General features: G+C 38.7%; 2 protein-coding genes across 4 annotated transcripts; one reads left to right on the top strand and one right to left on the bottom strand.

Moving 5' to 3' along the window:
• Positions 1–3,626: 3,626 nt before the first annotated feature.
• Positions 3,627–4,314, bottom strand: LOC122041332 (60S ribosomal protein L26-1-like). Its single transcript, XM_042600973.1, has one exon. The coding sequence runs from the start codon at positions 4,247–4,249 to the stop codon at positions 3,794–3,796; it is 456 nt and encodes a 151-aa protein (XP_042456907.1). The 5' UTR covers positions 4,250–4,314; the 3' UTR covers positions 3,627–3,793.
• A 276-nt stretch (positions 4,315–4,590) lies between these two features.
• LOC122041331 (protein SUPPRESSOR OF K(+) TRANSPORT GROWTH DEFECT 1-like) lies at positions 4,591–10,518 on the top strand. Of its 3 annotated transcripts, XM_042600972.1 has the most exons (9): positions 4,604–4,762; positions 4,912–5,365; positions 6,827–6,932; positions 8,577–8,775; positions 9,434–9,502; positions 9,600–9,674; positions 9,767–9,865; positions 9,941–10,096; positions 10,185–10,518. In XM_042600972.1, exons 2-9 carry the CDS (start codon positions 4,990–4,992, stop codon positions 10,308–10,310), a joined length of 1,206 nt encoding a protein of 401 aa, XP_042456906.1. In that variant the 5' UTR covers positions 4,604–4,762; positions 4,912–4,989; the 3' UTR covers positions 10,311–10,518. The 3 variants fall into 3 exon arrangements, 2 of the variants coding, with proteins under 2 accessions (XP_042456905.1, XP_042456906.1); XM_042600971.1 differs by having other exon boundaries at positions 4,603–5,365; XR_006128961.1 differs by lacking the exons at positions 9,434–9,502; positions 9,600–9,674; positions 9,767–9,865; positions 9,941–10,096; positions 10,185–10,518 and adding an exon at positions 7,250–7,344 and having other exon boundaries at positions 4,591–5,365; positions 8,577–8,654.
• The last annotated feature ends 1,827 nt before the right edge of the window (positions 10,519–12,345 follow it).

Here is a 12,345-nt window from a genome sequence, read left to right as displayed (position 1 = left end):
CTTCCACCGATATTTTAACGTGATCGCTGACGCTCCTCTGCCGTCATATGTCCGAGAGGAAATCGCCACTTCAACAGCATTGACAATTATTGCGAGATCACAATGTCGCCATTTCACAGTTAATTTCATGCTTTCAGAACCATAATTTTGGCTCTGATACCATTATTTATCCATAAAGCATGAAACGAAAACAGAAACTAACTATAAATGACTTACATTGATCTCCCGAATAACTCGCTGAAGATGTCGCCAAGAAGATTGCTTCTGTCGCCGAGAAGATCACCACTCGGAACCACCTCGAAATCTTTCACGAACCAAATCCCAGATGTTCTGCTTTGCTTCTCTGTTCACCTCCAGAGCTTCTACTCTTATGCCCTCTCTGATCACCTTCCCTTTTTCTTCTCATTTCCTCTCTGATTACCTTGGACGTCTTTTATAAGACGAAAGAAGAAGACGAAGGGGAAAGGGCGCCCCTTCGTCTCCTTGACGTTTGCACAAAGGGGAGATGAAGGGGAAGCAACGCCCCTTCATCTCCTCTCAACGTCCAACATTTATGATATATGATGATGGTAAAAACTATACGATGATATAATGTCGATTCTATGATATATGAAAATGATAAATGATGATCTGGATTTTTAATGATTTATGATAAATGTATATGTTCATGAGTTTAAGGTAAATGTATTTTAGTAAGAGTATTTTTAATGATGCATGTATTTGTATACGTATTATTTATCATTACTCGTTAGGACGTGCTGAGCCATTGCATTCACTCGATTTGTACAGTTGCAAGTGATAATAGTTATGAGGTTGAAGGATTTGACGCTTGACTGGCCGAGGACCATGCTGCTTACCGCATTATGATAAAACATAAAATTCCTCAAAAAAGAAATATATAAGAAAAAAAATCAAAAGCTCTAGAATAAACAATTCTAGATGATAAAGAGAAACCAATTAATCAAATGTTGATAATGTGTTCCTAAAGAATCACAATTACATGAAAACAATGAGATTTCAATATTTATTTGATATCTCGTAAAATATGGGATTGAACCAAAACAACCATGTATGGTATTTTCGCTCTCAATGTGACTCTTGACATCATGCAAGGTAATAAAGATCTCAAATCACAATTCGTCAAAAATTATAAAGAAAGAAATGATTGGCCAAAATGGAAGACTATAGACTTAACTAAAATCTCTAGAGAAATGTAAAGTCTTTAGGTTTATAGTTTGAACACCTAAAGATGTAATTCTAATAGGATAAAAATGAGTGTTTATAGAAAAATTAAAAAAGATAAAATTACGAGTTACAAAGCTAGACTTGTAACTCAAGGTTTTTCTAAAAGACCAGTAATCGATTATGAGTATGAGAAAACATATTTACCTATGATGAATGTCCTACTTTCTTATTTTTGATTAGTTTAATTGTATCAAAAAAAATTAGACATGCGATTTACAGATAGGATAGTAATATATACATGAAAATTCTTGAAAATTTTAAATCACCAAAAGTATATGATGTAACCTCCAAGATCATATTTTCAATAAAATTATAAAAATGAATTAAAACAAATAGACATGGTACAATCGTTAAAGTAATATTTATTACAAAAAGGTTATATAAACAATCCTATTTGTCCTTGCATTTTTTAAAAAAAAATAGAAGAATATTTTACAATTATGATCGTATATGTCGATGACTATCGAAAAACTCAATAAGCCGATCAATTATTTAAAAGTGAATTTGAGTTGAATGACTTAGAAAAAATAAAATTTTGTCTTAGATTACAAATTAAACATGTACCAGAAGTAATATTTTTTCATCAGTCCTCAGTCACACAAAAAAAACTAAAGTGCTTTTATATGGATAATGCGCATTCTTCACCAATGATTATTCCAATCACTTGACATTAAAAAACAAGATATTTTTTCATCTAATCAAAGATGGAGAAAATATTATTAGTCTCGAAATATCATATCTTAGAGTAATTGAAACATTAGCATATCTTATCAATTACACTTGTCCAGATATTACATTTTCTATTAACCTTCTAGCCCAGATATTACATTTTCTATCAACCTTCTAGCATGTTGTAGCCCTTCTCCAACTCAAAGATATTGAAATGGTGTAAAGTTGGAGAAGATATTGAAATGATGTAAATCATATTTCGTTACCTTAGTGATACAAAAGCCATGAAATTATTTTATTCGATAGGATCAAGTTTATCTTTAATAAAACATGCACATGCATATTATCTTTTAAATCCATGTAAAGTTAGATCTCAAACAAGTTATGTACTTATGTGTTTACGTAAAGAGTCATTGCAACATCATGGAAGTCAGCAAACAAACTTTAACCAAGACATCATCAAATTACTTTGAAATCATTGCAATGCTCTACATTGCCAAAAAAGGTTTTATCAACAAAACCATGTATACAATTTTTTTTTTTAAAAAAAAAGAAAATATCGACCACTAAGTAAATCGAAAAACCCTCACAAAGGTCATCCAATCAACCCACATAGTCCCATTGTCAAAAAAAAATCTGTATATTAAGTCACAGCTAAAGTTCAAACCTTAGATACAAAATTAACTGTTTGAAAGACATAACTGTGCAGTATGCCCGGGGCTATCAAAAATCCTTTAGCCTTTTAGGAGGTCAATTCAGTGATAAGCCAATTGAACTGAACAGACTAAACTCAGCAGGGCTATTGAATCAATCGAGCTCAAGTTACACAAGGTCAAACCGATCATATAAGTGCAGACTAGGCAAACCAAATAATCCAACCAAATCGAACAATTCAGCACAAGTAGTTCACCTATACCAAATATGTCTTCATTGTACATAACAAGAAACATCTACTGCTAAAATGTTCAAATCACCAGAATGAAGAAGGAAAAAAAACCAAAATTATCGATCCATCCATACCACAATTCTCCTAGAACCAGAACATTCAATCAAGATTCGCTAGCAGCTAGGTCAAATAGGCCTTCATTGAGCACAAGTGACCAGCAAAGATGAACTCACCATATCATTGCCAACCTCACAAAAACAAACCATCAACTAATAGTGCACGAACACACAAGTCGAGCTACAATCTCAAAGCAAGTTATTATGTACAATGTTATTATGACAAGTTTACTATTAATTCAAGTTTGATATCTCAAAGGATTAGTTTTTTTTAAGGCAACTAAGAAGATATTCCACTATCAAAGGGGTTGAATCTCTATTCAGGCAAGGGAGTCAATTGCTACGAGAGTAAAATCAAATTCTGTACTTGATTAGGTGATTAGATGACAAATTAGTAGGACAGATATGAGCATAAAAGGCTGAATCTTTACAATAAAAGGCTGAATCTTTACAATTTAATAGCTAGTTCTATAATCAGGCCAAACCATTTGAGCAATAGAACAATAACCTATAATGAACAATCAGATTGTAGAAACGTACATGGTCAAGATGATTCAGATCACAATTTATGGGTTTGAAGCATGACTATGATAACTAATTGATTTCAAACAAGATCCAGTTGCAAACCATAAACATGAAATCAAGATTTCTGAGTTTAAGAGATAAGGGAGATTAGATGTTTGAAGAAATCACAAGACACACGCAATGGATTTGAAGGCGAAAAAGTAGCAAAAATTTAAGCAAAGCCCCAAAGTTCAGAACTATTTAGCATCTCAGATGCATAGAACACCCTAAATATCACAATATAGAATGCCATTGCATCAGTTCGGAAGAAGAATTTTGATAAGAGAGGAAGGACCGACCGAGATCGATGAGATCAGTCAATCTCCTGGAGAGAAGGAGCTCCGCCAGCGGCGACTTCGTCCACCGTGAACTTGCCCTTGGACTTGTCGGCGGCGCGGCCGCTGGCCTTGCGATCAAGGAGGGCCTTGCGATCCTTGTCGAGCTTGAGCTTCGTGATGACCACCTTGGAGGGGTTGATGCCGACGTTAACGGTGGAGCCGTTGACCTTCTCGCGGGTGATGCGCTCGACGTGGATCACCCACTTCCGGCGGTAGACCTGCACGACCTTGCCCTCGCGGCCCTTGTAACTGCCACGGACCACCTGGACCTCATCGTCCTTGCGCACCGGGACGGACCTCACGTTGTACTTGTTCCTTAGATCGGTCGAGAGAGGCGCGCTCATGAGAATCCGCCGGACGCTGGAGGGGGCCGAGAAGTGCGCCTTCCGGCACTTCCGGCGGGAGCTCGACACTCTCGGGTTGTACTTCATGGTGGTACGCCGGCGGGTGGATGATGCGGCAGCTGCAGATCACATGAATAAGCTGGAAAGGACGGCACACAGAGAATATATAGTTCAAGCCAAATGGAGTTAGGGTTTCAGTGATCAAATAACTATTATGCCCTTGAAGATTGTCTCGGCCCAACTTAAGTTGGGCTGGAGTTGACCCAGCCCGATGGAAAAAATCATTTATTTTAAAATAAAAATAAAGAATTAATTAATTAATTTCCAATGGCAATTTTTTATTTTTAAAATTTGTAAAGAAAAAGAAGGAAAAAAAAATCTTTTAGATTCGACAAAAGATACCACTTGAATTTGGTGCGACGTAAGTCGTGCCTGTAAAAGCTCGAATTTTCTGCCGCGACTCCCCCCACTACGCGATTCTTTCCCTCTTTTTCTTGGGCTGCTTCTCGCGAAGGATTCGAGTTTGACGATCGAACAGACTTGAAGTCTAATTGAATCCTCGACCAATGCTCGCTGATCTAAATTCCTCTCCAAATTCCTGTATCGATTTGTTTCATTTTTGCTGGCGATCTGTTGTTTTTTTTTTTTTTTTTTTGAGGATTGAATTCCAAGTCTAGGGTTCTTCAGATTCCTTCGCCTTCCTTTTTGTTTCCAATCGGGATTGTCGTTCCGATGTATAGCAATTTCAGGAGCAGGCGATCGAATACGTGAAGCAGGCGGTTCAGGAGGATAATGCCGGGAACTACGTCAAGGCCTTCCCCCTCTACATGAACGCCCTCGAGTACTTTCGCACCCACCTCAAGTACGAGAAGAACCCAAAGATCAAAGAGGCCATCACCCAGAAGTTCACTGAGTACCTCCGCCGCGCGGAGGAGATCCGCTCTGTGCTCGATGATGGCGGCGGCTCGGGTCCCGCGGCCGACGGGGACGCTGCCGTTGCTGCGAGGCCGAAGACCAAACCCAAGGATGGTGAGCGTGGCGGCGATGACACCGATCAGGCGAAGCTCAGGGCGGGGCTCACATCCGCGATCATAACGGAGAAGCCCAACGTGAAGTGGAACGATGTGGCAGGGCTTGAGAGCGCCAAGCAGGCCTTGCAGGAGGCAGTGATCTTGCCCGTCAAGTTCCCTCAGTTCTTCACTGGTGTGTTTTTTTCTGTAAATTTGTAGATGCCCTTTGTTACTTGAATCTTTTCTTGCTAGTTTTTTGTTAACGTACCATCATCACTAGTCTTGATATGAAAATTTATGGATTTTTATTCAGAGAGAACATTGAAATCATTGAAACATCTGCACGCCCTAAATATGAGAATCAAAAGTGAAAAGGACTTGGATGTAGCTTCTACAATTAGTCTTCATCCTCACATGGAAGTGACAATAGGAAGAGCTTTAGCTTCTAATGCTTCTCTTCACCCTTACATGGAAGTGACAGTAGGAAGAGCTTTAGCCTCTAATATTACTCTTCATCATAACATGGAAGTGACAATAGGAAGAGCTAACCCCCACAGCCCACAGGCTAGCGCAGATGGTTCAGTGGTGTGTCTGTGGGGTTGATTCCCAATGGGTGCAGAAGCCCAGCAGATACCTCACCCTTGCATGCGCTACAACTAGGTGGGTGAAGCCCCTCATGATTCACTTGCTTGTATCTAATCGGAGGCTGACAATACTGGCCGCCTAGGGTGAGTGCTATTATCTTTTGCCACAAACAATAGGAAGGACTAGTTCTTAATGGTTTGATTGAAAGAATTTAAGAGTAGCAACCAATGATGAATGTAGAATAAATTTCGATGAAAGAGACTGGAGATGGGAAAAGTGAGCTCCTCACCTGGCTTTAGGATTTAAGAAGATACGAGAGAGATGAAAGAGTTTTAAGCACTTAATTTATTTCTGAAACTAGATGTTCCGTGTTTGAAAAGTTTCACATCATTGTTTTATGCTCGTGTGAGACAATGCAAGTTAGTAAGGATTATTCATGTTATGAAAGGTATGGTGATATTTAAGAGAACTACACCTGAAACACACAAAAAAAAACATGGGTAGCTTTTGTTTTAGTTAAGGATTTCTGCCTTATATAAAATTCGGTGGCGTGGAAAGGTCCTGATGCTTGATCCAGTATCACATTTGCCAACTTTAAACTTAGCATGTATGAAATGATTTTTTTTAAAGAAAATACATTTTTTTCTACTACTTTTGCAGCATAATTCTGCCAAATACCTCACTGTTCTTTAGTTAAACCAGCAAAGCTAGAATTCAGGAGCTTTTCTTGATGGCAATTGTGAATATTGAACAAGCTACATCAGTGAATTTAGGATAAGAACTGTTCTTTTTTAGTGGATTGTTCAACTGTTGCCATTTTTCAACATGATAAATATACCAAATTGACCATAGGTGCTAGAATGTTTTGTTTTTCCATGGTGCGTAGTTATTTTGGTGCAAATTCTTCTTTTGATGTTTTTAGTTTTATATTTTTTATAAGGGCATATGTCTAAGTTGGTTTGACTTGTCTTTTAAATTGTTAATCAGTTCTAGGTGATTAACCATTCTTTGGCTTTTTTGATTGTGCATCTTCTCAATAAGTAATTTACCTTACCTTTGGAAAGTCTAGGCAAGCGAAGACCTTGGAGGGCATTTCTTTTATATGGTCCACCTGGAACTGGAAAGTCATATTTGGCAAAGGCTGTGGCTACAGAAGCAGAATCAACTTTCTTTAGGTTAATTTCTATCCACAAAATCTGTTAATTAAACTATTAAAAGAGAGGAAGTAACATTACATTGTTGCTGTTAGCACTTGATATATTCCTGTGATCTAGTTTTTGTTTTTCATTTTTTTTCTTCTTTTCCTTGTAAAGCTTTGTTGTAATTGGTTGCTCATTATTTAGAGGTTTTTTTTGGGGTCATCCCTCATTGCAAATATGTTCTGAACTGTTTGGATTAACAAACTTATATTTTACATGCCTGGTAGGATTTATTTTCTATACCGAGTATGTGTTTATTGGGACTTATTTATATATAATTTGACTTATTTCAGTTTTAATCACTTGGCTATGGTTGATGTTGCTTAATAGTCAGCTTGCTGTCAGCATTTTGCTAGTGAAGGCTTTCAGCCTTTCACTGATGGAGAGAGTGAGTTTTTTTTTCTTTTCCATTGTCTACAATTTGATGGATGGCTGGTTTGTTGGTAATTTTTTTTTTCCTACCGAGCATGGTAGGTCACTGTTCTAGATCTCCCGAAAACAAGTAAACTCTATATGCTAATGAAAGCCATTGTCTGTTTCCATCTTGAGATAAATTGAAGTATGATAATTTCTCCCTATCCAAGGCAGGCATATTATGAAACCCAAGGACAATATCTGAAATTCAACTTCGGTGTTCTGATGTAAGCCTAACCTGAGCAAAACCCTCCTTTCCATCCATGATCCATGTTCTTGCTCAGCAATGTAAAGTGAGTCAAGCGACTAATAGAGCTAGTTTTGATGTCAACTATACTGACTTGCCTTTGATCATCTTATTGACCTATGTTTAAATCATAGCTGTTGTGAAACCCACAATATCTCCATTTGCTTCATCAATTTTTGTGTTTTTATCTTCTCTAGTTATCAACTGATTTCTTGAACTTTGGCAGTATGACTATTCTTGAATTTCATAATAACTAAATATGGGAAGTTCCACTTGGGCTGTAGATAATGAGTTCAGTTTGTCTCCTGGATAGGATCCCCATGGCCATGTTGGATGCCTCTTTCAAGTTCTGCAGATCAGGAAACATATTGCTATGTAGCTTCATTTAGTTAACCTTATACATATATCACTCTTAGAAGGGGAGCCTTGGCGCAACGGTAAAGTTGTTGCTTTGTGACCAAAAGGTCACGGGTTCGAATCCTGGAAACCTCTTGCAAAAAGTAAGGTTACAATGGATCCTTCCCCAGGACCCCGCATGACGGGAGCTTCGTGCACCGGACTGCCCTTTTTATACATATATCACTCTTAGTATGGTTTAGTAGGTTGATGCTCTTGATATTTTTCTTGTTCTCTTTGATTATTGGTTTTGAGGATAGTAGAAGTTGATTGTCTTACTAATAACTGGTAGAATAATTCTCAAACATCTACGATTGCATTAATAGAGTGTTAGGCAAAGATGCTTAAATCACAATTTCTTAGAGCAACATATGAGGATTTGAAATATTTTTAATTTCTTGGTCGGAGGAACCCTTGTTTAACTTTTCTATCATGGTCCTGTTTGTATAAAATAACAATTGGAATTGCTGGTTTATGTACCTATACATGTTTTCTATTTTTCGTAAATAAACGATTAAAAAACAATTATCTGAAGAGTACCTCATGTTTTGAAACTGTTGCAGTATATCTTCATCAGACCTAGTATCAAAGTGGATGGGGGAAAGTGAAAAGTTAGTTGCCAATCTTTTCCAAATGGCTCGAGAAAATGCACCTTCCATAATCTTTGTCGATGAAATTGATTCTTTGTGCGGCCAACGTGGAGAGGGAAATGAAAGTGAAGCTTCAAGGAGAATCAAGACTGAACTTCTTGTGCAGATGCAGGTAAATTTACATAGCCTGTGGTTTTTATAATTTATTTTAGTTTTCTTACACGAAATTTGATTAAGGTGACCCACCCCTGTTTCATATGTATGCTTGAAGTGAAGTCTTTTCACTATTGTTGTACTGGTACGTTTTAACCTAAACCGATCAGGATTACAACCTTGATTGCTAACATCATGAATGGAATTTGTACTCCATGTATGTGTTTGAAGTTATCAAATCTGTGCTTAATTGTTGTTGTTGCCTGGTAGTTCTGGCAGTTTATGATATTTATTCTTATAGTTCTCTTACACTCAATTGATTTGAATAATTTGATATGATTTTCGTCATGCAGGATATAATTAGTTGTATGCCGTTAACATTCTACATCCAAAGCATTATAGGTGTCATTCTTTTTTTTCTTCTTTTTTCTTTTGATTCAAGGGAGAAATAAGCAGTTGAAACTATTATATGAACTATACTAGATTGAGGCACTGGTCCTTTAGGGGAGGGTTTGTGCGGGTATTCTTGGTCGGTATCATTCTTTTGGTTAGTATTCTACTGTAGTTCCATAAAGTTGGACTTTTGACAGTAGAATACCGATTGTAGCTGGCAACGGTAGCTTCATGTTTTTCTGACCTTTGTGTGTTTTTTCCATTGGATTTTATGAATTTTGCAGGGTGTAGGAAACAACGATCAGAAGGTTCTTGTTCTTGCTGCCACTAACACACCCTATGCTCTGGATCAGGTTATTGGCTTAGAGATCCTTAATTTGTTGGTGGTGCTAGTCACCTTCTGATGGTTCTAACCGCTTTTCATTTTTTGTTGTTTAATTGCAAGCACAGGCAATCCGGCGACGCTTTGATAAGCGAATTTATATTCCACTTCCTGATGTTAAAGCCAGGCAACACATGTTTAAGGTATTCGCTAGCGCCAGAACATTGCTGTAATGATTCCACACCTGATTCTGCTATATAGTCGATCTCAGTATCAGTTCACACTGTATCAATAGGTACACCTGGGAGATACCCCTCACAATTTGAGGGAAAGCGACTTCGAGTACTTAGCCCGTCACACCGAAGGCTTTTCTGGTTCAGATATTGCTGTTTGTGTGAGTGAACTACTAATTTCCAACATCTAGGAAAATGAATCCATGAGTCATTAGTGGTTAGTGATGACTTAACAGGTTAAGGATGTGCTGTTCGAACCCGTACGAAAGGCGCAAGACGCTATGCATTTCTACAAGACCAGCAATGGCATGTGGTTGCCATGTGAACCAAGACATCCGGGCGCCATCCAGACCACACTGCAGGATCTTGCCGCTGAGGGTCTTGCTGATAAGGTAGGTGCACACAAAGCTCTGTTGCTCTGCCATGTTCCATTTTCTTCTATCATGCAGTTCATGGTAATTAAACTGAGTGCACAAACAGATCCTCCCACCGCCTATCGCACGAGCAGACTTTGATAAGGTACTGGCAAGGCAGAGGCCGACTGTCAGCAAAGCCGACCTAGAAGTACATGAGAGATTCACAAAGGAGTTTGGCGAAGAAGGCTAATTTGGCTTCAGTGAAATGCCCAGCTTGGAACGTTGCAAATTTAAAATCACATTGATTTATGTTGTATTTTTTTTTCTTTTTCTTTTGTTATTTTTCTGTAGTTTATATACTTTTGCCTGTATAGTGGGACAACAGATTGTTAAATAACTTTTGGAATGTTCCTCTGCCTCCTTAGCAACTAAACAATCCAGATTTGAGTTTGTTCTTTTGTGTCTATGCAAATCACCATGTTCAACTGGCTTATCGTCGTTTAGATTTGTGATATACTAGTTAAATTCATTGGTATAACTAAAAGGACGCTCGTTCCTTTTTATTTATTATTAAAAGATTCTAAGGTTATTATAGCAACTATCAGATTATAGCCGGATCTGATAGTCGCTACGTAATTATAATAATAGTTATAATTCCATAGTTGTATAATTATAGTACTTGTGTTTTCATGGTGATAGTGATAAAGGAGATTCATTAAGTCTGTATTAAAAGATGGAGATAGTAGTTGACATGAAGGTCAAAGTCAAGATGGTCAATATCAGAATGTCAGAGGACACATATATGATGGCCGAGTGAAGGTCGACTACAATGGCCAATTGGTGCGGGCAGTGTCCGATTGAGAAGAGGCTTGTCCGACCCGATCCCCGTCTAGCTCGAAACAATAGGGCAAGATCGCCAGACGCTCACTGTAGATCGGCAGAATGCTAAGGTCACTGAAACGCTTGTCCGAGCGGAAGGAGATAAGCTACTATACCCAGTCACCATAAGGAAGAACAGCAGAGACCGACTGAACGGAGGAGTCCCAACCGAGCGGCTATCTCGTTCAGCAGAATAGCGGGATCACTGTCGTATCTCTCAATATCCTTCTAGGAGATAGTACGACAGAAGCTTTTACCGTCTTGTTAGAGATATGCATACCCTGTTAAGGTATGGTGTCAAAGGTACTTTTTTGACATGTCGTTTCATAGGACAAATCGGAGAACGTGCCCACGACCAGTTGGAGAGCGTGCCTGATAACCATGATTTTGACTATATTATCTTGATTCATAATGTACATTTTTAATGGTCTTTTTATAGCATAATCTCACATTTAGATTGCATTTCATAATTTGCATGTGATCTTGGACTTAATTACAAATTAGCCTATTTTCATGGTATTTTGGTGCTAATATTTGTTTATTATTTTGTAGGCATCAAAAGGGTCATGGACCCGATCAGATCAGGCTGCATTTGGGCTCAAATCAAGGGCTAATCAAGTCGATCAAGCCTCAGAGCATTATAGGCCGTTCATCCAAGATTGAGCAGATCTGAGCCATCCGTTGAAGATTCGGCTCATCTAACCTAATGAGGGATAGATCTGAGCCATAGATGAGGATCCAGAGGTTTTGATCCAGATCTGAAGACATCACAGCCGTTGATCGAGCCCAAATCAATATGGACCGTCCGATCAGATGAGGAGAGGTTTAAAACGTTTGAGAAGCTATAGTGCTTCCCTGGGCTCGGTTCGCGATTTTGCTACAGTGCCTTCATCTTCTTCTTCGCCGCGATGCCGACGCTCCCATTCCTCGATCCAGATCCGTGAGCTAGATTTCTTCGACGACGACGATCATCAGCTGCCGGCGTTCATCTTCCGGTGATCACAGAGTGTTGAGAGAGGTTTCTCGGACTTGTTTCATCGCCGCGATTCCGATTGTGGAGGTCTCCCAATCGACGATCTTCGCATCCACCAGAGCTTAGAGGGAGGTCTCCTGAGAGCTACTGGACCTTTTTCGATCTTCATTACGCAGCAAAGTTGGGTCGATTTGGCCGATCGATCTGATTTGCGACTCAACAGAACTTGAGCTCTATTTCTTCGGCCGATGAGGTTTCCAGATGGATGGAGCTTGAACGGAGGTTTCCGTGAGCTGTGAGTGCCCTATGGAAATAGCTAGAAGCTTGTTTGATTGTTGTTGAATGCTTATAGGGGTTCCGAGAGCATTTCTACTTCACGGCAGATTGTGAGGAGTCTTTGCTACGGGATTTGAATTGAGGGATGTTTAGGGTT

Source organism: Zingiber officinale, chromosome 2A, assembly GCF_018446385.1.
Source record: "Zingiber officinale cultivar Zhangliang chromosome 2A, Zo_v1.1, whole genome shotgun sequence".
NCBI lineage: Eukaryota > Viridiplantae > Streptophyta > Magnoliopsida > Zingiberales > Zingiberaceae > Zingiber > Zingiber officinale.
Note: the sequence above shows the minus strand (reverse complement) of the source record. Positions and strands in the feature narration are given on the sequence as shown.

Bases quoted from the DNA above. Each gene is read 5' to 3' on its own strand.
- LOC122041331 (XM_042600971.1), top strand. From the start codon at position 4,990: ATGAACGCCCTCGAGTACTTTCGCACCCACCTCAAGTACGAGAAGAAC. The intron at 8,776-9,433 runs GTAAATTTACAT...TGAATTTTGCAG, and splicing joins AACTTCTTGTGCAGATGCAG to GGTGTAGGAAACAACGATCA. The intron at 9,866-9,940 runs GTGAGTGAACTA...ATGACTTAACAG, and splicing joins GTTCAGATATTGCTGTTTGT to GTTAAGGATGTGCTGTTCGA.
- LOC122041332 (XM_042600973.1), bottom strand. From the start codon at position 4,249: ATGAAGTACAACCCGAGAGTGTCGAGCTCCCGCCGGAAGTGCCGGAAG.